At 37.4% G+C, this 27,227-nt stretch overlaps 1 protein-coding gene across 3 annotated transcripts; it reads left to right on the top strand.

The window, feature by feature from the left end:
- The first annotated feature begins 17,732 nt into the window (after positions 1-17,732).
- LOC120119501 (uric acid degradation bifunctional protein TTL-like) lies at positions 17,733-27,111 on the top strand. 3 transcript variants are annotated; one of them, XM_039139313.1, is made up of 7 exons: positions 17,733-17,771; positions 23,465-23,599; positions 23,714-23,796; positions 24,891-24,942; positions 25,122-25,229; positions 25,697-25,853; positions 26,639-27,111. In XM_039139313.1, exons 1-7 carry the CDS (start codon positions 17,766-17,768, stop codon positions 27,094-27,096), a joined length of 999 nt encoding a protein of 332 aa, XP_038995244.1. In that variant the 5' UTR covers positions 17,733-17,765; the 3' UTR covers positions 27,097-27,111. The 3 variants fall into 3 exon arrangements, with proteins under 3 accessions (XP_038995244.1, XP_038995246.1, XP_038995247.1); XM_039139315.1 differs by having other exon boundaries at positions 26,642-27,111; XM_039139316.1 differs by lacking the exon at positions 25,122-25,229 and having other exon boundaries at positions 25,691-25,853.
- Positions 27,112-27,227: the final 116 nt, after the last annotated feature.

Raw genomic sequence — 27,227 nt, forward strand, 5'->3', positions numbered from 1 at the left:
AACTTAAGCTATGCTGCAAATGATGTGCCTTGGAGCTGAGCGGATTCGAACTCGAAGGTCTTTTGGTCACAGATAACCCTTCTAGCCTTGAGTTATGTTGTAAATGATGTGCCGTTGAGCTGAGCGTAGTCGAACTCAAAGGTCTTTTGTTGGCAGACAACCCTTCTAGACTTAAGTTGTATTGCAAATGATATGCCTTGGAGCTGAGCGAAGTCGAACTCAAAGGTCTTTTGTTGGCAGATAACCCTTCTCGACTTAAGTTATGCTGCAAATGATGTGCCCTCGAAGCTGAGTGTAATCGAACTTGGGGGTCTTTTGTTGGCAGACAACCCTTCTAGACTTAAGTTGTATTGCAAATGATATGCCTTGGAGCTGAGCGAAGTCGAACTCGAAGGTCTTTTGTTGGCAGATAACCCTTCTCGACTTAAGTTATGCTGCAAATGATGTGCCCTCGAAGCTGAGTGTAATCAAACTTGGGGGTCTTTGGCAGATAGCCCTTCTCGACTTAAGCTATGCTGCAAATGATGTGCCTTGGAGCTGAGCGTAGTCGAACTCGAAGGTCTTTGGTGACAGATAACCCTTCTCGACTTAAGTTATGCTGTAAATGTTATGCCCTTGAAGCTGAGTGTAATCGAACTTAAGGGTCTTTGGCAGATAGCCCTTCTCGACTTAAGCTATTCTGCAAATGATGTGCCTTGGAGCTGAGCGTAGTCGAACCCGAAGGTCTTAGTGGCAGGTAGCCCTTCTGGCCTTGAGCTAAGCTGCAAATAGTTTGTTTAAAAATGGCTTCCCTTTACGGGTCGAAAACGGTCATGATACTTCCGGTGGTTCCCCTAAGCTGGTCTGGGAAAACCTACTGATAAATTCTGACAGCCGGATATCTTCCGTCGTGGAATTGAAATCTGGCTTGAAAGTGTTAACTGAAAACATGTTGCTCCTGGTGAGTTTGAACCGAACTAGATTCGATCTGAATTGGTTCTCGAACCCATCTGACATTGGTTCTGAGATCTGTAGTTATGTAAAGTCGGTTGAGGTGTAACTTCTTGCTGCTGAGTTACACCATCGTTCTTTAAAGGTGCTTGCAAGTCGAGTAACCTTCATCCTGAAGTCGAAGCTTGACTCTGAAAGCTGCAAAATTATGTATGCTAAAATGATGAATGTGATGCACCTAAGTATGTCTAAGATGCATGCAATCATGAATGAATTATGTGTTATTTCTTGGATGGAGTCTCGTGCTTTGACTGTCAATCTGGTCCATGGAATCGATCGTGCCCCATTTGCTTCTCGAGCTTGGGCTTTACAGACATTTCACATCTGAGATTGTTCTGTTTGAAAACGTTTTTCTCCTTTTTCTTGTTTCAGGAGAGAGAAATGATAAAAATGTTGTAAAGTATTGTTCGCAATTGAATCAAATTGTAAACGTGAGTTCAAAAAATATCAAAGGAATCAAGAGCTCTTTTAATGCTTTCAGAGTTACAAATCTTTGACAAATGTTCAAATGGATGAGTTGGCTTTAGGTTGGCCTCCTTTCTAAGGTTTTGGTAACCCAAAATGTCATTTTTTTGAAATATCAAACCATGCTTTGGCATTTCATTTGGGTGCGGACAAAATGACGCAACTAGAATGACCAATTACTAGACATTTTATTTCGGTCCTCTGAAATATTCTATTTGTTCAAGCTTTGTAGGCTCCTCTAACAAAGGCAGTGCAAAAAATATCGATCTAAAAATGAAATTCTTGAGTGCTCATGTGTAGTTGACTATAACAGGTGTTCCTTAACTCCCTTAGTCCATCATTACCGAAAAGTTCTTGCTTAGATAAATTTGGTTTAGTTTACCATTGTCTGGCTAGCTGAATCCATAAAGCCGGGGCGTTTGACCAATTGCTTTAGAGGGACAACTTAATATTATAATCACTCTTATCAAGTTAACTGAAGGGTTCACCTCATCACAGAGTCTTCAGCCTGACAAGAGCAGTGGAGCAAACACTGAATTGCCAAGTGTCCGAGCAATGTCATGGTTTGAACGTAATCTACTCATAAGGCCAGGGCTTTCAAGTTCCCTCTATAACCAATTGCCTTAGCGGAATAGCTCAGTTTTTACGGATTTAATTTCCTAAGATTGTCAAGAAGAACCTGTTATAGCCTAGGTGTTTTTGAAATTCAAGGAATCTCATCTTTAGAGTTCAATTTTCAAGCAACTGACCTAAACTGGATTCACCTACTCGACTCTTTCATTTGTAAAGATCATCATCGTCATTGAACGTCTTAAATAACAAACATAGTAATTGTCATATGCAAATGATGCCCCATGTTGTCCGCACCTTATGAAAGGAAAAGGGTATATTGGTTAATTACAAGAGCGGGGTATGGTGTTTGAGGGTATATTCTGGATAAGGTCAAAGTCATTGTTATTAAATCATGTTACTTCGTCAAAGATTCATAACTTGAATCGTTTACAGAGTTTCTTAATTCAAATGATATGCAAAGAATTACAAATTTGCAAATATGATCCATTGCTTGACATCTTTTAAAGTAACATAAATTTGATTAAAATGTTCTTACAAAAACTTTGAGAAAAAAATGGAAGAAAAAAAAGTCAAACAGAATGCCTCAAATGATGAAATGACATTCCTCACTTGGATGCCCCCAAGTTGTTGAAGTCGATCCAGTTCTGGTTACGCATCTTTTGTACGACCCTCTTAAATGCGTAACAGTTCTCAATTGTGTGCCCTGGGACTCCGCCGTGATATTCACAATACGCATTCTCGTCATACCATTTGGGGTATGGGGGCTTCATGGGTTCTACTGGATATGGTGACACCACATGGGTGTCAAGAAGTTGCTGGTAAAGCTCTTTGTAGGTCATGGGAATAGGGTCGAAATGTTCCCTTTCCCTTCTGGACTCTTGTTTAGAAGTACCTAACGGTACAGCCGCAGTTGGTTTTGGGCTGGAGATTGTAACACCTTTGCTGGAGTGTTTGATGTTGTTAACCTCTCCATCCCTCTCCCTCATAGGAGGCTTCTTACTGGTTTCCCCATCCTTAATCTTGCCTTGCTTTATGGCCGACTCAATCATTTCTCCGGCCATAACCAAGTCTGAAAAGCTTCCTGATGTGATCGCCACCAAATGCCCGAAGTATGGAGCCTTCAGAGTCTGCACGAAAAGTTTCCGGGTTTCCTTTTCATCTAACGGTGGATGAACTTGCACAGCCAAGTCCCTCCATTTTTGTGCGTACTGCCTGAAACTCTCGTTATGCTTCTTTTCCATGTTTTGTAGCATAACTCGATCTGGCCTTATGTCATTGTTATGCTTGTATTGTTCCAGAAATGACTTGGCCAGGTCCTTCCAGGTCTTGATATTTGATCGGCTTAGCTGGTTGTACCACCGAATGGCTGAGCCCGACAGACTATCCTGAAAGCAGTGGATCAGGAGTTGGTCGTTTCCTCCATATCCTGTCATCTTTCGGCAGAACATGGTGATGTGAGCGGATGGGCAACTATTCCCGTCAAACTTCTCGAACTCCGGGGACTTAAATTTCGGGGGAAGAACCAAGTCCGGGACTAGACTAAGTTCCGTTGCATCGATTTCATGGTAGTCACGGTCTCCTTTGACTATATTCATTTGGTCCTCCAATTGTTTGATTTTTCCTCCATCTTCCTCGCTTTTTCCTCTTCATCCAAATCCGGTACATGGTAATAACCCGGATTGTTCTTAGGGTTAAATACAGATGACAAGGGCTTTGATTTTGCAGCAGATGAGTCCCCTCGAAGTTCTGGTAAGATTTCAGGTGAGATAACCACTTGTGGGGTAGGTTGTATAGTTACCCCTTCCGATGAACCTGCCCCAGGCGCACTGGTCTGTTGTAGGCCAATTAACTTGGCAACGATCTGATCAACCAAGGACTCTTGGTTCTTTGTGATTGTTTCTAGAGTATTTCGACTGTTCTGGTTTATTTTGTCTTCTAGCTCCTTTTGTAGTTTCAACATATTCTCCTCGATTTGTGTAATTCTGGCTTCCATCCTCCTCTTCTTCAAACGAGTGTTATGTGGATGGGGCGTGTCCAATACTTGAGGTGGTGTATCCAGTATTTACTCCTTTTGATGAGACATGTATATATTAGTTAATGTGAATGCAAAGAAAATAACAAAATGCAAAGAAAATAAGAAATGCAAAATGTCTAAATATGTGATGCATGAAATGTCCGAGGCATTGATCCAAAAAATGTGCCTGTTATTCTGAATAACCCTTATTGGTGACAAAAGTGTTACGTCTGAAGCGACAAAAAAACTCTTTTTGATGGTACAAATCTTGTACATCTTCTGACAAGTTAATTCGTCTTTTTGAATATCCTGTCGCACCATTCCGGCTCATTTGGCTAAAATGTGCAAATAATGAGATGCTTGCTCGAAGGACTGCATCTTCGACTTTCACTTTCTACCGAGCTTGTTTCTAACGAAAGTGTCATTGGAGCCCTTTATCCGAAGTTTATCGACTTGTTTCTAGAATTTGCCAATAATGGTCTGCGGCTTAGCTGGGGTTTCGCCACTTGTTGTCGTAGTTTTCAAAAGGAGCGTCTGGGTCAATGACCTTTTCCTCATATTGCCCCTGCAACTTTACCTTCGAGTATTCTTTGACCACGGTTGGACTTCTGAGTTTTTTATCTATTTGTATTATAACCCATTTGTCCATTAATGCAGATTATTCATGTTTTAACAAACACATTTTTTTGTGGATCAACACATCGTTTTAAATGATGCAAACAATGAACACAAAATAAAAGAGAACAAAAAATGAAAGGGTTAGTGAGGTAAATCAAAATAATAAAAAAAATGAAAAATCCTACCCCATATGATATCTACCCCTCATGCTTTAATTCCTACCCGGACATGATCTCTATTCCGCATGCTGATTTCAAACAAATCCTAACCGCATATTTGTCTAGTTCGCATGCTTCGAACAGAAAATAAAGCAGGGAACAAAGCATCCTAGGGTTTGGAATGAGGTCTTGGGGTGGGCTCTAATTCCCTGTACTCTCCCGGTTTAGGTTCTAAAAACGGTACTCGAGTTCTCCTTGCCGGTGCCCCCTTGGGCTTACCAGACCCTTAGTCCTAAACCCATCACAGGCTTGTGTGGACTAAGTTAAACTCGAGAGGACACATTCCCTTATGCCCATACGGAGAATAAATTCACACGAAGACATAAGGTATATGAATCCCGAAGGCTACTTGCTAGGCATATGCGGTGAATAAATTCACACGAATGCGTCGCTTTCACCCCCACTTAAAAGGGTTCGGAGCTCGGGTTTAGAGCTTAGAGATGACAATTTTGAAAAAAATCTGAAATCATTAAAAAACATCAGTACAACTATTTATTTGAAACAAAATAATCAAAGGTAAATAATTGGAATCGAATAGATAAATTAAAATTTAAATTTACAATTTTCGCATAAAAAGACAACGGAAAATTAATTCTGGCCTGACTCACTTACCTTGTCCCCAGCGGAGTCGCCAAGCTGTCGAAACCGTCCTTCGGTTGGACCCGGAATTGGGCTTCGACTTGAAATAATTTGGGTTAGACGAATTGGAGTCGCCACCGACCATTTTAAAACGAATTTAGGTAGGTCGGATACCATCTTACCTGATCTGCGTTGTACCCGAAATATGTTGGGCTCGGGAGTCGGTTACGGTCAAGGAAGGATTAGCACCCTTGAACCGCCCTTTCGGTACCAATTAATTCACCGATTGTCTTTAATAGCGAAAATAAAAAAAATTTAAATTAGAATTTAAATACTCGATCGAATTGTTTACCTTTGACCGATTTAAAGGACCAAGGGATCGCGGAAAGGATTTAACTATCCTGTAATTACACGGTAGTCCCTGGTATATATATATCCAAACCCGCCTATTTTCGTTTCATTCTCAACATTTCCTCCTCTCTCTCTCAGATTGAGAGAAAAGAAATTCTCTCTTCACTCTCTAAGGCTCTTTCGCCGGAGCTACCGTCGGCCACCACTACTCGCCGTCCCAGCCGCTGCTCGCGGCGGCCGAGAAGAACACACTCAGCAAAACACTCCCCTCACCAACCTTAACAAAAATCCGAAGCCAAAATCCCCCAAAAAACCCACTGAACGGAGTAGATCTAGGTTTGAAGTTCCGATTTTTTACCCCTTTTCTTCGTTGACCCTTGGATTTCCGATGCTTCTCCTCCGGTGCCGTTCTTCGCTCCTATTGTTGAGAGAAAGGCCTCGGCTTTTCTCGTTTTTGTTGGTATTTGGGGCGATTTTTGTATGATATACTCGTGTTGATTTTTTTTCTCAGTTTACTGTGGGTACTGTCGTATTTTGGTTCTATGTGGTTTTGATTTACTGACTGTATATCTCTGTTGATCGATGATACTTGGTTGATGGTTCTCTGTGGTTGTCTCTTTGGTGTACTGTTCTCGTAATGGTACTGTGTTTGGTTTTGTTTTTTGGCAGTATGGGTTAATGGTTCGGTTTGTTCGACCGTGGTGGTCTATTTCACTGTGTTCTCAGTTTTTGGTTGTGATGCCTCGTGGGTTCTCTCTCGGTTCTGGGTTCTCCCCCTGATCCCCCCATCGCCCGTGGGTTTTTATAACCCCCACTGGCCGTTGTGAGTCCCGACGATCTCGGGATCGTGGTTGTTGTGGCCGGTCATCCCGGGATGGGTCAGTCCCGGGGATCTCGGCCGGCCGTTGGCACTGTTGACCGTTTGGCTCCCTGACTGCTTGGTGACTGAAAACTGGGAACCCTAATCTCTCGCCGGGCTAGTTCAGGCCCAAACTTGGACTGGATTCTTGAACCTGGACCCTGCACAAAAAATAAATGAGAAATAAATAAATTAAAAGTAAAAAATAAATAATAATAATATATATATAAACGTTTTCAAAAACATATAATATATAAATTTTTAAAATGTTTTTTTAAAAAAACTATATATTATATATATTTTCAAAATGGTTTTTAAAAATTATATATTATATAAATGTTTTCATAACGTTTTCAAAAGTATATATTATATATATTTTAAAACGTTTTCAAAAACTATATATTATATAATTTTCAAAAAAATATATTTTCAAAATGGTTTTTAAAAATTATATATTATATAAGTGTTTTCATAACGTTTTCAAAAGTATATATTATATATATTTTAAAAACGTTTTCAAAAACTATATAATATATAATTTTCAAAAAATATTTTAAAAACTATATAATATACATATTTTCAAAAAATGTTTTAAACTATATATTATATATGTATTTTCAAAAACAATTTGCAAACTATATAATATATATGTGTATATATGTAAAAATAAAAAATGTGGATGGAAATTAGTGTCTACATTCATCATACAATATTTTTTTAACATACATGAGATAAAACATAATTCAACATTTTAAAACCTCATGCATGCATAAACTAAATGAGCAACCAAATAATAAAAACATTAAGTTTAGAGGTTACCCATTCCCTTTTTATGTGTGGCTAGAGCATCTTGAAAATCATCATCTTTATCACCATTTCTCTCACACACCTACAAGAGACATTTAAGTAGATTTTGGTATCCAAATTGCTTTGGATCCTTGAACATTAGTTTCAATGCCTCGTGTTCCTTTTGGAACCCATACTTGTCTAATTTTAAATCGTTTTCCTTTCTTTAAAGGACAAGTATGTTCCTTATGACCATGATAATGACAATGTGAACATATTGTCATTATTGAACTAGATGAATTATTTAGAATGATCTCTTTTTCTCTCTTGTTAAACATTCAAGCTTATATTTCAAATTGAAATTTTCTTTTTCGATACTTTCAAATTTCATTTTTGAGATTTCTAAATCATTCTTCAAGATTTCATTTTGATTTTCAAAATGCATTTTCATTTCTAGAAGAAGTTTGTTTAATTTGAAAATTTATTTTTCAAAGTTTTCAGATTTTATTTTTGAAAGCTCTAACTCCTTTCTCAACATTTCATTTTGATTTTCCAAGTCTGTTTTAGCTTTCAAAAGAAGATCATTTTTAGCAATAAATTTAGAAATCAATTTATTGTATTTGGAGTTCATGGTCTCAAACTCCGAAAATAATTTATGATAAGCATCTTGTAACTCATTAAAAGATTTTGAATTTGATATATTTGAGTTAGTAGATACCTTTGGCTCTGTGAGAGCTAATAGAGACATCACTTTTATTGGTTCTTCTTCTTCCTTGTCTCTATAGATCTCCTCAAGCTTATCCCACATTTCCTTGGCACTTGAACAAGAAGAAACTCCTTTATATACATTAGGATCAATTGCACAACACAACATGTGCATAGCCTTTGAGTTTTGTTGAGCTTCCTTCTGTTCTTGAACACTCCACTTCTTTGCCTTCTTAGTAGGAGAGGAATATCCTTTCTTGATTATCATCCAAGCTTCCATATCAAATGCTTTGATGAATATCATCATACACCTCTTCCAATGACGATAATTTGTTCTATTGAAGTGTGGAAGCACGTCAATAGGTCTGGATTCTTCCATGGAGAATGAATCGGAAGTAGACGCAATCTTTATCGATTTAACTCTTCCCGGATCGACTCAAGAGGTGATTAAACCTTCAAATGAGTGAGACTCTGATACCAATTGTTGAGTTAATCGATTGACGGAATCGGCCAAGAGGGGGTGAATTGGCAATTAAAATTTTGGTGGAAGCTTTTGCAGAAAATTGAAAGTAGCTGCACAGCGATTTAGAGTGGTCCGACTTTCTCAACCAAAGTCTACGTCCACTACTTTAGCTATCCACACTAAGGATTTTCTAACAAATTCACTAATTTGTTCTTTCTTTTGAGGACAAAGAGTAACCTTACAACTCTCTCAAGAATTATACCCCAAATTCTTGAGCACACTCTTTTTCAAAGAGAAATACACAAATTTGCAAACTTACAAGGAAAACCTCACAAGGTAAGATGTTTGCATAATTCTAGAACAAGAAAAGAACACTAAAAAATAATTACAAATGAGCACAAATGGTGTTCTTGAAAGCAAAATGAATATTGAAAGGAAAATTGGCTTGATTTGCACAAACTTGGTGTTTGATGTTTTCTCTCTTTTTTCTCTATGATTTCTTATTGATCAAAGGCTTCAGAACTTGTTTAAATACTCCCTCAACTGATTCTAAATGTTGGGGATGATTAGTGGAGTCAATGGAGCCGTTTAAGTGTGAAAACCATTAATACAACAGCTTGGAGCGTGGGGGGAATCGGTACCCCTCATGGGGAATCGATTCCCTAAGTGTAAAATTCAAATATTTCAATCGTTAAACAGGGGGGAATCGGTATCCCCTGGGGGGGAATCGGTTCCCTCCGAGCATACTGGAATTCTCGGAGCCAAACCATTCAGGGGGAATCGGTTCCCTCTGAGCAATCTAGAATTTTTGGCTTTGAAATGGTTCGAAATATTTTGTAAAATTATTTTGAAATTATTTTAAGTTTAAAACTTAATTTTACACTTGAGTAAGGATTAAAAATGACATTTGAAAGATTTGGAGTAATATTTTGATATTCGAATAATTATATCGAATATACTTAGAAAATATTTTTGGAAAATCTTAAAATTCATTTATCTTAATTTGTTCTATCGAAATATCAAAATGTTTTCAATAATTTCTGACGCAAAAAATGACAAAAATATACATCTGTACGAGGACAGCTGTCTCTGCACGTGAAATGATGGTTGTAACAGCCTGCTATGGGAACACTGTCACCTGGAGGATAAGGTTCTCACACAAGGTGTGACTCTAGGGGTATGAGGGGTATTTTGCACCCAACAACCTCATCATTACCCCTAGATATTTTTATTATATATTACACCTCACAAGAGAGAGAGAGAGTGGAAGAAAGGAGACGCATAGAGCAGAATAATCTCATTTTTATTTTCCTTTTCCATTTCTTCTTCCTTGGGTTTTCCTCCATTGATAAAGCTCTAAGGAGTGGCGAGCTAGGTGCCGAAAGGAGCTAGCAAGCTAAAGTGGTTCGTGGTGGATGAGGAGACCTCTGGTGGCGCACGTCGAAGGCTTTTTCTCACTTCCCTTTGCTTCTATTTTATTTATTTTATTTGTGGGTTGTTGGAACGAATATTTTATGGATTTTTCTATGGATATTTCGAACCCCACCATGAACTAACTTATTTGGTGGTGGTTGGTTTTATGGTTGTTTAAACTTTATTTTAATTGTATATTTAAGCTTATCTTGGCTCTTTATTTGCTATGAATGCTTCACCATCTAAGCTTGTAAGAGGCATGGTAGTGTCCATTTCTTAGAAGAAGGTTAGGTGTTTCGAGAGAAACCTAAACTAAAATTACTTGTAGTATTCGAGAGAAACATAAGACAAGATCCTCATAAGCAATGGGTTATAGTATTTTCAATGGGCTTTGAACCGGCCTAGGAATATTATAACCTAATCCCTTAGATCTCGGGAGAGACTAGGATATGATTTCAACGACTAAAAAGGGTGTATTTATCAATAGGGTAGGCTTTGAACCATATCCACCATCATACATTTTTCATTTGCCATGACATTTGTATATATCAAGACTAACTATACTTAGATAGAATAGTGCATAAACTTTACTCAATATCCTTTCAATCTCTGTAGAGGCGATACTCACTCATCACTTTATTACTTTTGCGATTGTGTATACTTGCACATTATTTGAGTATAATTTTATAGTACTCACAATACACAATAAGTTTTTAATGTTGTTGTCGGGGATTGACAATTGATAATGTTGAGTTTAGTTGTTGCACCATTTTATTTCTTTTCTTTGTACATAGTTACTTGTTTTTGTGTTTACCTTTTTCAGGTGTTACGTTGTCGCATGACACGAAAAAGACTCAAAGATCCATTATTTCATATTGAACCTGAGGCTCATGTTGTTCAAAATCAAGTGAAGGATCCTGCAGCTCTAAATGCCACGATAATTCCAAATGCTAGGAATACTGCTCGACCACAAAATATTAGAGATCACTTAGCCCCCACCTTGGATGACTTAAAACCTGCTATTATAGCTCCCAAGATTCAGACAACCCACTTTGAGCTCAAACCGGTTATGTTCGACATGTTGGACTTGATTGGAAAGTTTGGTGGTGCTCCTCATGAGGATGCAAGGCAACATGTTCTATCATTTTTGGAGGTCTGTGACTCCTTTCGACAAAAAGGTGTGCATGAAGATGTGCTGAAATTGAAGTTATTTCCATATTCTTTGAAAGATCGTGCCAGGGCATGGCTCAATGGATTACCTTCCAGCTCGATAAGGTCTTGGGCTAAATTGTGCAAAACTTTTTTGCTACGGCATAATCCACCGAATATGAACAACTATCTTAGGAATGTCATAGCATCTTTTCACCAAGCTGATGACGTGTCAATGCATGAGTGTTGAGACCGCTACAAAAAATTACTTCGCAAATGTACCAACCATGGATTCCACGACTGGACTCAAGTCGTGATGTTCTACAATGGAGCCAATGCACCCACGAGGATGATGCTAGATGCCTGGACAAATGGCACTTTACTTGACAAATCACCTGAAGAGGCTTTTGGCATTCTTGATCGAATTGCTAACCAAGATCACCAATTTCCCTCTTCAAGGTTTGAAACTAGAATGAAGGCATCTAGTACATTCAAGTTGGAAGCTGAAGATTCAGTGTCAGCCCAACTCTCTACCATCACCAATATGTTGAAGAATTTGCAACATTCTAATGAGGTGAAAGAAGTGAAGGGTGATAGCTTGGCATGTCTGTTATGCCAAGGCAATCACCATGAATGTGAATGTCTAAACAATAAAAAATCCATCAACTATGTGGGTAGCTTCAATGGATGGAGTCAACATCACAAATTCTCATGGGAAAATCAAGGAGCTCGTAATGTCAGTCATCTCGCTCAACAGCAGTATATGGATGAGCCCACAGCCTTTCAAATGAATATGACATGGCATACTTTTAGGAAGGGTACACCATCTTCACTTAATACAAGTTCTCTAAAGGCCACTATGCAAGCCTTTATGGCAACTACAAAGACTCTATTACAAGATCACGACAAATCTATTATGAGTCAAGAAGAATTATTACAAAGTCAAGGGGCATGGTTGCAAAGTCATAATTTGTCTTTGAGAGCTTTGGAAATGCAAGTGGATCAAATTGCCACGCCATTACAAGAATACCAACCAGACAGATTGCCTAGTGATATTGAAGTCACTAAGGCTAAAGACAGTGAGCAATTTAGTACATTCACCTTAGGGAGTGGCACCCAGATCTACAAAGATGCTAAATTTGGGGGAGAAACACTCGAAGAACCTAACTATGAGATTGTGCATGAAGAATCTCATTTGCAAGAGGACGCACATTTGCTGCAGAACAAAGTTGAAGGTTCAGTGAGTAACCACAATGGTGGCATACAAAATAATTCCACAACAAAATAATAACCCCCACCAAAAGGAGTTGATGAACAAAGTGAAACTGTAGAATTTTGCCACGGCAATTTTTCAGGCACTGGTGAGTACTTGAAGCTCGATGAAGAAGAAAAATATGAACTTAAGGATATTTTAAAAGAGAATGGTCAGTCTAGCTTACTCATAGCTAGACCAGGTATGAAATCTGAACCTTTGGATTTTATTGAATTTACTCATCCTAAACCCCAATTAGCTGCCCATTTTTCTAGGCTAGAAATTGTGAAAGAACTACATATTAAAATGGAGAAAAAAATTCCCCGATGAGAAATTATTATTTTCCACGACATTGTAAATTTTCTTGTTAATGGTGTTTTGCTTCTGTACTTGAATAGCCAGGGCAAGAACAGATTGATGCAGGATGATGACCCCTACTTTTTGAACGACTTTATTTCCCAAGCAATTAAAAGATGCCACGATAACGGGGAGAGAAAAGAGAGGACTACTGCAAAGGTCCTACAAATTGGGTTCTATCGCCTTACATTAAAAGTGGCACTGTTATATGTGTGGAGCATTTTGGTCTATACTGGTGCTCCAATCGAACGCGACAAAAATGCCATGACAATTCACGATGTTTTGGAGTTTGTATCCCTTGAACCCTTTTTAATTTATGTTTTAGAAGTTTTATTTTGTTGTGAATGTTTGTTTGTTTATTTTTCTTTGTTTTATTTCTTTATTTTTAATTTTAATATTACTTCTTTTTAGAACGAAGGGTGTTTTGGAGGATGAATATGATGAAATCTCATGAGGGAACTTCACAGGCTGCTGCAAACCAATATGCCACGGTAAAGATAGATGCAATCTAGGCTCTAACAAGACTTAATCGTGATACTTGTTCATAACGAGATGCTCTTACATTTGACTTATAATCTTTCAGTCATCATGGATGTGATTTTTCCAGCATCTGAGGATGCCACGACATTTCCAAATATCACTCAACAAGACAGTACACCCAAGCCAAATGATGCTAACCCAGTCAACATGGACTAAATGACGTCTGAAACCATCTGTTGGGCGTATGAAGACCTCAACATTTAAGAACACTGAAGGCCCTAGTACACCACCTGCTGAACCCAATTCTGATCCTGACAAAAGCACCACATCACTGAGGAAGTGCACCATATGCAATACTACTAGCACTGCCAGCGCGACTCCACCACCATCTTAAGAAGACAAGGTACCTTGCATTGCATCACATAGCATGTAGTCTAGTTTTCACTTAGTTTTTATTCAGCATTGAAGAGAATGCTTCGCTCAAGTTTGGGGGAGGTAGTGTTCTTTGTAGAATATGTGCATGATAATATTAGCATAATGTTATGCCATGGCATCAGTAAATGATAGGACAGTTAGATGAAATGTTTTAATGGTACCCGATGATGATGAACTTGTTAGGCTGGAAATTGAATGCAAATGAATGTTGAGAATGATAGAACTAACTCTAGGGCTTGATGCTTTGTGAATTATTCTTACACGATTTGTATGTTCTATATACTTAAGGAACTTAGGAAATTTTTATGAAAGAACACTGGTTAGCCTTGCCATTAAAATATGATATTATGCTTAAATGATAAATCACTGTTTAAGAACTCCCTTATGTCTGAATTTTGTTTAATCATGAATAAATTCTTCGGCATAGCTGTAGAGGGACACTCCTCTTTGCCATGGCATTGCCTGGAACTCTCTTTTAATAAATGGCAGCCATGCGCATACGAGTGAATGAAAGTAGTTATGGGATGACTCTACCTGACTAGCTTGGGGGTGGAAGGTATGCTCCCTTTCACCTAGAGTGTGGGATGATAGGTGTGATGAGCTGACTCCCTTCGTAGCAGCGTAAAAAAAAGTGAAAAAAAATGTGTAGTAAGTGAAAAGGGAATATAAATGTGCTTAATGAATGAGTAAATGTCGTGGCAAAACTAGGGAACTCAATTAGAAATTGTCTAAATTCGTTAAGTATAGATTAGATACAATCAAGCACACACAACACCATAAAGAATCTTGACCTAGGGAAAAGTACTTGAATTCTTGATATGTCTAGCAAGTTGAAGCCAATTTTTCTGAGGGTTGAAATTCAATTTTTGTCTTGTTGTCCTATTGATGAAAAATGCCATGACATTTTGATTGTGTTAATTGTTATCCATTGCTTGAGTACAAGCAATAGCTTAAGTTTGGGGGTGTGATAACTCCGTAAAAATACTACTTTTAAGGCATTTTTGACTTAAGTTATTGTTTGTTTAAGGGTACATATAGGTCATTTTAGATGTATGTAGCTGCATATAATTGCATTTGTGGTGGTTATGTTATTTTATTTTATTAAGGTGATATATGGGGAGGAAGGTGTGGTTTTTAGTGATGTGCAGAAAAATAACAAGTAAAATAGGAGAGCTGGGAAGTAATGCAGCGTCATCACACGCAGATTGAAATGCCTTGGCATTTATGGTGCAGAAAACAACAAAAAGATACAGTTGTACGAGGACAGCTGGCTCTGCACATGAAATGATAGTTGTAACAGCCTGCTATAGGACCACTGCCACCTAGAGGATAAGGTTCACACACAAGGTGTGACTCTAGGGGTATGAGGGGTATTTTTCACCCAACAATCTCATCATTACCCCTATATATTTTTATTATATATTACACCTCACAAGAGAGAGAGGGTGTGGAAAAAAAGAGACGCATAGAGCAGAAAAATCTCATTTTTATTTTCATTTTCCCTTTCTTCTTCCTTGGGTTTTCCTCCATTGATAAAGCTCCAAGGAGTGGTGAGCTAGGTGCCGAAAGGAGCTAGCGAGCTAAGGTGGTTCGTGGTGGCCGAGGAGATCTCTGGTAGCGCGCGTCGAAGGCTTTTTCTCACTTCCCTTTGCTACTATTTTATTTATTTTATTTATGGGTTGTTGGAACGAATATTTTATGGATTTTTCTATGGATATTTCGAACCCCACCATGAACTAACTTATTTGGTGGTGGTTGGTTTTATGGTTGTTTAAACTTTATTTTAATGGTATATTTAAGTTTATCTTGGCTCTTTATTTTCTTTACTTATGAATGCTTCACCATCTAAGCTTGTAAGAGGCATGTGCGTGTCCATTTCTTAGATGAAGGTTAGGTGTTCGAGAGAAACCTAAACTAAAAATACTTGTAGTATTCGAGAGAAACACAAGACAAGATCCTCATAAGCAATGGGTTATAGTATTTTCAAGGGGCTTTGAACCGGCCTATAAATATTATAACCTAATCCCTTAGATCTCGGGAGAGACTAGGATAGGATTTCAACGACTAAAAAGGGTGTATTTATCAATAGGGTAGGTTGGCCAACATCGTTGAGTGAGAGCAGATGTCTTGGCATCCTATTTTGTTAGGTTCATTTGAGAACACTTTAGGAAAGCCCTGTCGAGTAAGTGAAGTCCAGAAAACTTAAATATGCCTGAGAAATAAATTTAGCATCCTCAAATCAATCTCTACCATTCATTCCATTGAAAGCTTGTCACGTGAGGATTATCTTCTTTTCATTTTATTTGTTGTTTATTTATTGTTTATTTACCATTTTTCATTGCCTTGACATTTTAGCATACTCAACATTAAACATCTGTTCTTGTCACTGCATTTCCATTTACTATACCATCAGACTATTCATCCATATCCAGCATCATACATTTTTCATTTGCCATGACATTTATATATATCAAGACTAACTATACTTAGATAGAATAGTGCATAAACTTCACTCAATATCCTTCCAATCCCTGTTGAGACGATACTCACTCATCACTTTATTACTTTTGCAATTGTGTATACTTGCACATTATTTGCGTATAATTTTATAGTACTCACAACACGCAACAAAATGCAATGTAAAAAAGTAAAATGTTTAAAAGTTTAGTGGTAAAATCGATATACTTTCAAAATACAATGTCTAAAAAGATGTTTTAGACACCAAAACAATCACACCAAAATAATGACGTTTTGATGTGGCAGATCATGTCAATAACGGTTAATTATGTCATTATTTTCTTATCAATTGAATAATGAAATGACACAATTGAATATAAAATTATAATTATAATTAAAAAATAAAAAAAATTAATAGTATAAATAAATCAACAGATAAAATTAAGTGATATCTAGTTAGTCTTTAAATTAAAAATTAAAATTATATAAGCTCTCTTGAAATAATAAATAAATACCATTAAACATAAAATAATAATAAATAAAGTTTTTTTTTGTTTTGTTTTTGTGACAATTTAAATAGAGTTAACATAAACGAATGGAAAAAGCTATATTGAAACACTCGATCATTCCATTTCCAACTCATAGAGAGAGGGGGAGTAGGATCGAGTCAACATCGCCTTCTCAGTCTGTGTGACGAAAAGGTAATTTCTCATCGCATCACAGACATCTGGGTTTCATTTTGGTTTAAAATAATGTTCTTTTTTGTAGAAGGAAATTAAATTAAAATTTCATAGAATGTAATGATCGATTCCTTTTTATCTTTTAATGATTATGCTTTCTTGTTGAAGTTGAAATATGATAAATGTTTTTCGCGGTATGGGTTTCCTTTTCCTGGTTCAATAGATTCATTATTGCTGGGAAACGTATTGGACTTGGACTACTTTTTTGTTGATTCTAATTCTATGTACAAAGAAATCATTTTTATTCATAGTTTTGAATTGCTGATTATAGGACTACTTCATTCTTCAAACAGACTTGAATTTGTTTTACTTTATACGCTGTACAAGCTGCACTGTGAAGGTAGTTTTAAACCAACTTAATGGGCAATTTGACTTACCAAAAACTAGTTTTCCTTTTCAATACAAAGGTGTAAGCAACTTGGTATAGGTGTAATTTGTGAAGGATATTTTAGTACTCGAACTATGGCATGCTGTAGATTTTTATATGCTTCTGATAATCAACGGATACTAGTAAAGCATTGTAAATGAAGAAGCTTCTGATCATGTTGAAGAACCGATTTGTTAGTTGAAAGAGTACTAACCCTCTATTCTTAGAACCCATATCATAATGGTTAGAAAATGGGTTGTTTTTTTCTTTATCCCTTAGGATACTGGTGAATGAGTATATTTCAAGGTGGATTATAAATAAATAAGTGTAGGGTAAGAGAATATACATAAAATTCATCCAAATATTTTGACTCTTTAGCTCTTATTATTCCATCCAATAAGGATTTAAATCCTGAGGGGATCTTCTTTTGATGACCATACATTCTAAACTGACCAGTATACATATAGCAGTGAGCAGAAGAGAAGAGAATAGTAATGGAGGAGTGTTACAGTTGGAGGAGAGGAACGAGGAGATGAACGGGGAAGAGAGGAAGAAATTGGGGAAACAATTGGGGGAAACAGCGATCTAGGGTTAGGGATTGAGGCTCGAGAGGGAATTGAAAAAGGGAATTTAGGGATTGGAAGAGGAGAAAAAGAATTGAAGTGTTTACCTGATGAAGAGAAGTTACCTGATAAGGGTGCTGGCAGAAGTGGGTCGGCCCAAGTCTTCATACGGGAAAAGTGAAGCAGCCCAGCTTGGTGGCCCAACAACCTGCAAGGAGAGAAGAATATTAGTCTGTTATAGGTTGTTAATAGTACAGACAGCTGTCTCATTATTAAATGACAATTGGAGCCCTGTAACTAAATAAAATGCTGTAGAATCAATCTGAATGGGATGTTATGAATGAACTAGCTATTCCTCTCTTAATTCTTTCTAAAATTCTCTCTATTTCTCTTATTTATTCCTCTATTTCTCTTCTAATCGACTTAAACCATAACAAATTGGTTTCAGAGCCTCGGTTTCTGGCAAGTTGGTGGTATGCCCAAGAAAAATCAGAATATGGCAGAAGAATTAGTTGGGTTGCAGAAGCAGATGGAAGAACTGACAGCACTGGTGAAACAAGGACGAGATGAGTCTAATCCACCTAAATGGTGGGAGACTCAGGAAGAGAGGATTTCTACACTGGAGTCTAGATTGGCTACAAATCATGGATATGTGGAGGAAATCTTGAAGATTTTGACTGGCAGAAAAGAGGACCAAAATCAGTTTGAGGATCAGGTACATACCCTTGATTCATCCAATATGAGTAACAAACAACCTGTTAAGGTGACAGTAATCAATGATAAGACTCGGTTTACTTATAAACCGGATGAGCCTGGTATTCTTAAGTCTAAACCAAATGTCTTGCCTGCTCATATAGCTAGCTGCAAAAATGATAACCAAACGGGGGAGAACAGTGCTGCTAGAACTCAGTTAGTGGCTTTAGAAGTGGATAAAAGAGGTACAGGAGGGTCTTCTAGTATGTCAGGGATTATGTTGCATAGACCAAAAATTGAGCTACCATTTTTTGATGGAAGTAATTCCAGAGGTTGGTTACAAAAATGTTAAAAATATTTTTCATTATGTAGTATTGCTGATGAACAGAAGGTGGAAGTAGCTACAATGTACCTGACAGGTAAAGCAGAGATTTGGTTTGATGGGTATATTATGCAAAAACATCATGTGACTTGGCATGAGTTTGAGGCTGATTTATGTCATAGGTTTTGTGATAAAGCCTTTGTTGATATAATGGAGGAATTTACAAAACTGGTCCAGAAAGGGTCTGTAGAAGAATATCAGGATAGATTTGAAGAACCACAACCTCACATGCTTCTGCAGAATCCTACTTTAGGTGAAGAATTTTTTGTCTCTTTGTTTATTAGTGGACTAAGGGATGACATTAAACACAGAGTTAAAGCTCTAGACCCTAAAACATTGTCTGAGGCAAGCAGGCAAGCTAAATTATATGAGCTCTCTGTGGACTTTGAGAGTAAGAGGTTCAGACCTTTTGTAAAAAATCCAGCTCATTCAATTCCTCTACCTGGTTCTAAGCCTAATCAGCTAACACTGCCACTGAAGAATACATCCACTACAACACAAAAACAGAACCTGATAGACTACAGGAGACAGAACAATTTATGCTTTAAGTGTGGTGAAAAGTTTGTTCCAGGCCATCAGTGTAAAGCAAAACAGTTGAATATGATGATTGAAGATGAAAGTGTCTTACCTTCAGAAATTTTATCTAATGATCCAGAACAGCAGAATTTACAGGAGGAAGAGAATCTAGAAATATCTATGAATGCCATTACTGGATGTATTGGTCATAATACATTGAGGATTCAGGGAACAATTCAGGGAAGACCATTGAATATACTAATTGACAGTGGGAGTACCCACAGTTTTTTAACACCTCAATGGGCTGAGGCTGGCATACAGATAAATACTCTTCCTCTAGCTATTACAGTAGCTAATGGGCAGCAACTCTACAGTTCAGCAAGGTGTAATGAAGTGGAATGGAGGATGCAAGGGCACTCTTTTATATATGATTTCAGACTACTTCAATTGGGGGCAGTGATATGGTGTTAGGGGTGGATTGGATGAGATTATTTAGTCCAATATTGATGGACTTTAATAAAATGACTATGAGCTTTGTGCATAAGGGGAAGCAAATCACTATACAAGGTCAACAACAGTCAAATTTCTTACAGCAGATTTCAGGAGCTACCCTATTGAAGATGACAGTTTCTGATTCTCCTCTTTTGGGGCATGTAGTGTTATTCAATATGTGTGAAGATTCCAAGACTACTCCTACAGCTATCCAGTCTCTTCTGGACCAATATCAAGCTATTTTTGCTGAACCTACAGGACTGCCTCCTACAAGAAATCATGACCATGCAATTCCTCTTAAACCTGAAGCTACCCCAATCAACTTAAGACCCTACAGATTTCCCTATATTCAGAAAGCTGAGATAGAGAAGCAGATTGCTAATATGCTTTCCTCCTCTGTGATTCAACCAAGCAAAAGTCCTTTTGCTTCTCCATGTCTTTTAATTAAGAAAAATGATGGTACCTGGAGGTTTTGTGTTGATTACAGGAAACTAAACAGTATGACAGTGAAGGACAAATTTCCTATTCCTATTGTGGAAGATCTACTGGATGAATTATGTGGAGCAGTCTATTTTTCTAAAATCGACTTAAGGTCTGGTTATTGGCAGATCAGAATTAAGCCTGCGGATATCTATAAGACAGCTTTCAGAACTCATCAAGGCCATTACGAGTTCAAGGTAATGCCCTTTGGGCTTACTAATGCCCCTGCTACATTTCAAGCATTAATGAATGAATTATTTAGTTCATTCTTAAGAAAATTTGTCTTGGTATTTTTTGATGATATTCTAGTCTATAGTACTTCTATGGCTGATCATATCATTCATTTACAATTGGTTCTGGAAGTTTTGAAAACTAATCAATTGTTTGCCAAGATGTCTAAATGCTTCTTTGGACAGACTCAAGTTGAGTACTTGGGACATATTATTTCAGCTTCTGGGGTTTCTACTGATCCTACTAAAGTAGCAGCTATGAAGAATTGGCCTGTGCCATAATCTTTAAAATCTTTGAGAGGTTTTTTGGGATTGACTGGTTATTACAGAAGGTTTATTAAGAATTATGGTACCATCAGTAAACCTTTGACTCAAATGCTTAAGAAAGACAATTTTCACTGGAGTACTGAGGCTCTAACTGCTTTTGAAAATCTGAAGTATGCTATGTGTGTTGCCCCTGTGCTAGCATTACCAGATTTTGGGAAGAGTTTTTATTTAGAAACAGATGCCAGTTCGGGAGGAATTGGGGCTGTCTTATCTCAGGATGGTAGACCTATTGCCTACCTTAGTAAAGCTCTTAGCCCTAGACATACTGCCTTATCTATATATGAGAGAGAATATCTTGCTATTCTAATGGCAGTATCTAAATGGAGGCATTATTTAGAAAGCAATCCTTTTATCATCAAAACTGACCATGAACCTTTAAAATATTTGCTAGAGCAGAAATTAACTACTGCCATCCAGAAGAAAGGGCTGACTAAATTATTGGGGCTCGACTATTCTATTCAGTATAGGAAGGGTAAGTCAAATGTGGTTGCTGATGCCCTTTCTAGACAGTGGGAAGATCAAGGTCAGTATATGGCTATGGGTACTACCCTAATCATTCCTAGTTGGGTGCAAGAAGTGGAAGACAGCTATAAAGGGGATAAAATGGCAACTGACTGGTTATCTATATTACCAGTAAGTCCTACTGCTAACCTTTGTTGGACATACTCTAAGGGTATTCTTAGATTCAAGGGCAAAGTATATATTGGAGGTACTGGAACATTAAGATTACAAATTCTTCAACTCTTACATGATTCACCTCATGGGGGACATTCTGGAACACAGGCTACTTATCAAAGGATTAAGGCTAATTTTTATTGGCCTAAGTTAAAGGCTATGGTGGCAAATTATATTAGAGGATGTACAGTTTGTCAACAGACTAAAGTAGAACATATTCCTAAACCAGGGCTCCTGCAACCATTGCCTATTCCTCAACAGGCTTGGGAGATTATTACTATGGACTTCATAGAAGGCTTGCCTACATCCCAGAAGAAAAATTGCATTTTGGTGATAGTTGATAAATTTACTAAGTACAGCCACTTCCTAGCCTTATCACATCCTTATACAGCTACTGATATAGCCAGATTGTATTTGGATACTGTTTATAAACTTCATGGCCAGCCTAAAATGGCCATTTCTGACAGAGACAAGACATTTACCAGTCTCTTTTGGAGAGAACTGATGAGGCAACTGGGCACTAAAACTCTATTTAGTACTGCATACCATCCAGAGACTGATGGTCAGACAGAAAGGGTGAATCAGTGTGTGGAACAATATTTGAGGGGTTTATGTTTTTTTCAGCCGAAGCAGTGGGCTAAATGGCTGCCACATGCAGAGTGGTGGTATAATACTACCTACCACACTGCCCTTAAGCTTACACCATTTGAGGCATTGTATGGCTACAAGCCTCCTACTATGGTTTGGCAAGCAGAAACTAATGTGCAGTCTGTTAGTGACTTAATGAGAAGTAGAGAAGATATCAGACAGTTAGTGAAGCTACAACTTGAGCATGCAAGTAATAGAATGAAACAACAAACAGATAAAAAAAGAACAGAAAGAGTATTTGCAGTTGGAGATTCGGTTTACCTGAAATTGCAACCCTACCATCAGACTTCATTGGCCCTGCGCAAGAATTTAAAGTTAGCAGCTAAGTTCTACGGCCCTTATAAAGTTATTGAGAAGATTGGTGAAGTTGCGTATAAGTTAGACTTACCAGACTCTTCTAGATTACATCCTGTCTTTCACGTGAGCCTCCTGAAGAAGCACGTCGGGGATTCAATTGTCTCTTCAAGGAACCCCCCTGCCATGGACGATGACGGACAGATTAAAATCGAGCCATATAAGATTATGGGAAGAAGAATCATAAATAGACAAAACAAACCTGTAACGCAGTGGCTAGTGCGCTGGAAGAACCTTGATGAAACCAGTGATACATGGGAAGATTATACGGTTCTTCGAGGCCAATTTCCTGAATTTGATCCTTGGGGACAAGGATCCTTTCCAGCGGCGGGTATTGTTACAGTTGGAGGAGAGGAACGAGGAGATGAACGGGGAAGAGAGGAAGAAATTGGGGAAACAATTGGGGGAAACAGCGATTTAGGGTTAGGGATTGAGGCTCGAGAGGGAATTGAAAAAGGGAATTTAGGGATTGGAAGAGGAGAAAAAGAATTGAAGCGTTTACCTGATGAAGAGAAGTTACCTGATAAGGGTGCTGGCAGAAGTGGGTCGGCCCAAGTCTTCATACGGGAAAAGTGAAGCATCCCAGCTTGGTGGCCCAACAACCTGCAAGGAGAGAAGAATATTAGTCTGTTATAGGTTGTTAATAGTACAGACAACTGGCTCATTATTAAATGACAATTGGAGCCCTGTAACTAAATAAAATGTTGTAGAATCAATCTGAATGGGATGTTATGAATGAACTAGCTATTCCTCTCTTAATTCTTTCTAAATTTCTCTCTATTTCTCTTATCTATTCCTCTATTTCTCTTCTAATCGACTTAAACCATAACAAGGAGATAAAGGTGGATGAGAAGGAAGTGCTGGCATGCTGCGGTAGCACCCAATTCGCTAAGCAAATGGCTATGGCATCTCCATTTCCTTCACTGGATCATGCAATCTCTATAGCCAAGGATATCTGGTTCAACAAGGTCGCTTCTTTTTTGTCCTTTTTGGTTTAAATATATATCATCGTTAATCTATTATTCTTATTCAGTTTTTGCTAAACAATAATCATAATAACTATATTAATTTGATTGGTGAAGGTTGATATTATTGGTTGTTTGGAAGCATTTGCAGCTCATCCTCAGATTGGAGAATCCCCTTCTTCTCACACCACCAGTGCTCAGTTCGTGTTTATTCCTTTTTTCCTTTTTGGTCAAAGCTTTTAGCTTAGGATTTTACTTCTATATTGATCTTATCATTCTATATCCTATTTTCTTGTGCTATGAATCTTCATCACCTGCTAACCCAAGTTAATCTTACATTTTTTTATTCCTATAAATCTCTTATCTTGTACTTTTAGCTTTGAATTCCTTGGTTCCAAACGACAGTAACAATAATGAGAAAAAAATGGAAAACACCCTCTTTCAATTCTATCAAATTTAATTGCTTAGAGTTTAGACTTAAACTTTTGCCTATGATGTATCCATTACATCATTAATGTCACTTTTGTTACAGAAGTAATAACATAAGGAAAAAGCTTATTATTGCATGAGTTTTGAAGTAGTTTGTCTAATATAAAGAAGAATTTGTATAATTCTAAACTTGAAGTTAGAAAGATGAGTAAAACTAATACCTATTCAAAATAAGCAATATATATTCCTTATCTTTGTTCAAATTAAGCCATGTGAATGACTAAAATTACCTAGGGAAGGTAATTTATTGCCAACTCATATACTAAAACATGAGGAACAATTAACACTCCAACCAAAAGTAGCGTAAATTGCATATTCCTTTCTCATTTGAATTTAACTTTTGTATTTTTTTTACATCTCATCTCATGTATTTTCTGCTTTTTCTTAATGACATGTTTTGATGGTTTGATGGAAATCAGTTGACAGAAAAATGTGAATCAAAACAAATGAAACAAAATACAAGCATTGCGGATATAATTTTCCTTTCTTTTGACCAAACATTTTAGATTTTCTTTGTAATTGGGTTTTCAATCTGCCTTGTAGTGTTTCCTTTCCCTACTTTTGACAACATCATGTCCCATCCCAACGTATATTTAGTATGGTATGAACAGTAAAATAAAACAAGTTCCGGTCTCGTTTTCAAACCCTTCAACACTTGCTAGAAAGAAAGTGGAATAGTTTAGAATTCTTTTAATTGTAATCCCCTGCCCAATTACATGTATTCTTTGAAATTTTCCTCTTTTAAAAGTATGGATTTTTTTTAGTTTTTATTATTAGTTGAAATTATTCCTTTTTTCTAATACAGGTGGAGTAAGGGAGAACAATCAACTGCTTTAGCAACTGCCACTGATGCTGGGGGTTGGACTTGTTCTTCACTTGAACAATTAGAATATGTTTAGGCTCTGAAAACTTGGCTCTTAAGAAACAGGATTGCCAAGCTGCCATACTGCACCCTTCCACAGTGCACAGTTAACCATGTAGCATTAACAATTATATACTTAGTTATGCCTTTTACAAATGAATGATGACCTTGGCCTTACAGGAACTATCTGATTGGAATGCTCGGTATAGGCAAAAATTTGGACATGTATTTCTGATATGTTCTGCTGGGAGGAGTGCTGCTGAGATACTTGGTGAATTGAAGGTAAACTGGTAAAGCTTGCACTAATATTGCTTTTGCAGTTGCTGTAATCTAAGACTTGTGCTTTCTTCAAATGACTCCTTTACAAAGGAGTTTGGGATTAAAAAAATTGATTGTTTGCTTGGAAATTGCAACCTTTTGATTGAGTAATTGTCCTAAAGTAGTTCATTACTTGCAAAGCAGTTGTTAAGTGCATGAATTTTATGCTAATGGTGAAATATTTCTGGCCCCTCTAACCTGGCCTTATGCTTATAGTTTTTCTTGTAATAAAACAATGAATTACCTGAGCATATCACTTGACTGAGAACATGTCCTTGTACAATCTCTTATCTTTTAAAGTTATTATATCTAATTTCTGTAGGCCACCGTATGCCTATCTTTGTCTTTTTAAATATGCGTTAGCCGGCCAATCGAGTATTCTGAAGCCTTTCAGAAGTTGACATGAATTATTCTAAAATTTGCTCTTGCAGAATCGGTACTCAAACAGGCCCATACTTGAGCTTGAGATAGCATCTCAGGAGCAAATGAAAGTAACAGAATTGCGCCTTAGAAAGCTTTTCTCGACTAAAATGAAAGCTGATTCAGCAAGAAGCCGGTATTCATCAGTAGTAGCAAGTAAAGCTGAAAGTAATTTTCGCTTTCCTTTCTGCCTCCTTTTTAACAGTTTTTCTTCAAAAACATCACTTTCCCTTTGATTGTTCATACAAAGATTCTCAACACTTGCATTATGTTTTGGGGTATATGAGCGGGAATATACATTAAGAGACATAAGCTCTATTCCTACCAATGCCGATGCAATGTTCTTGCATTATATGAACTAGAAGATAAGGAGATTCATCCAACCTTGTTAAATCAAATGAGAGATGATGACTATTCGAAGTAAGTCAATCTGCACGATAGTTAGCACCTCTGTAAATATGTTGAAGAACACGATTCCATCCTTACTCTAATTGTTGACAATGAAGAATAATAATAATCATTACGGATCCTTGTCTTTCAACTGTTTAAGAACCTTTTTAACAACCATTGTTGAGTCAGACTACCAAAAGCATCTGACAACCATATTCTTAGGCAAAATGAAAGCTTACTCATTGCAACGTTTCTCACGGCTAGCGTAGTTTATTCTATTGACTGATGACCTTACTAGATGAAATGATATAGAAGTACCTCAAGTTCTGACCATCCATTCCTACCAATGCATGGTAACACATGTCTTATTACAAGATGAATGGTTAATCTGTTGGGGAAAACAATTCTAAAACAGAAGGGATACTTACAATTTTGTTTAAAAAATTGGGTATATATTATTTTTGTTATTGTTTTTTATCATCATTTTTTTCCATGCATGCTTTGCAGTTGTTTGGATTTAGGTCAGTATTCATACATTGTTTTCTTCTGTTTTTTAAAACTAGAAGAACGTGTGGGCATAATTGGACAGCATTTAACTGCTACTTCAGAAGGCTTTCCTGCAAAAGCACCTCAAGTCCAAGCTCGAACTCGACCACCGATTACTACTCATGTATTAGATGTTTCTAAGGGCTGTCCAGCAGCTGGTATTGAAGTACGTCTGGAAATGTGGGAGGGCAGTCAACCTCATCCATCATTTGGTGAGACTGATATGGGAAGATGGGTACTCGAAGGATCTTCAACTACAGACAGAGATGGTCGGAGTGGTCAGTTAATGAGCATTGTAGACGCTCTTGTCCCCGGTGTATACCGAATAAATTTTAACACTGGTAAGTACAACCCTGGAGGCTTTTTCCCTTACGTCTCGATTGTGTTTGAAATCAAAGAGACTCAGACATTGGAGCACTTTCACGTCCCTCTGCTGCTTTCACCATTCTCATTCTCAACTTACCGAGGGAGCTAGTTGGACCATATGTTCTGTATGATGCCAAAATCGAGATGTCTCCATTTTATTCAAACAAAAAAGTGAGGAATAAGATTGTAGCTGAAAGAACATTGTTATCCTTGTGTATTCTTGGTTGTTGATGTTTAAGG

The sequence above is a fragment of the Hibiscus syriacus genome, unplaced genomic scaffold, assembly GCF_006381635.1.
Source record: "Hibiscus syriacus cultivar Baekdansim isolate YM2019G1 unplaced genomic scaffold, ASM638163v2 tig00110332_pilon, whole genome shotgun sequence".
Lineage (NCBI taxonomy): Eukaryota > Viridiplantae > Streptophyta > Magnoliopsida > Malvales > Malvaceae > Hibiscus > Hibiscus syriacus.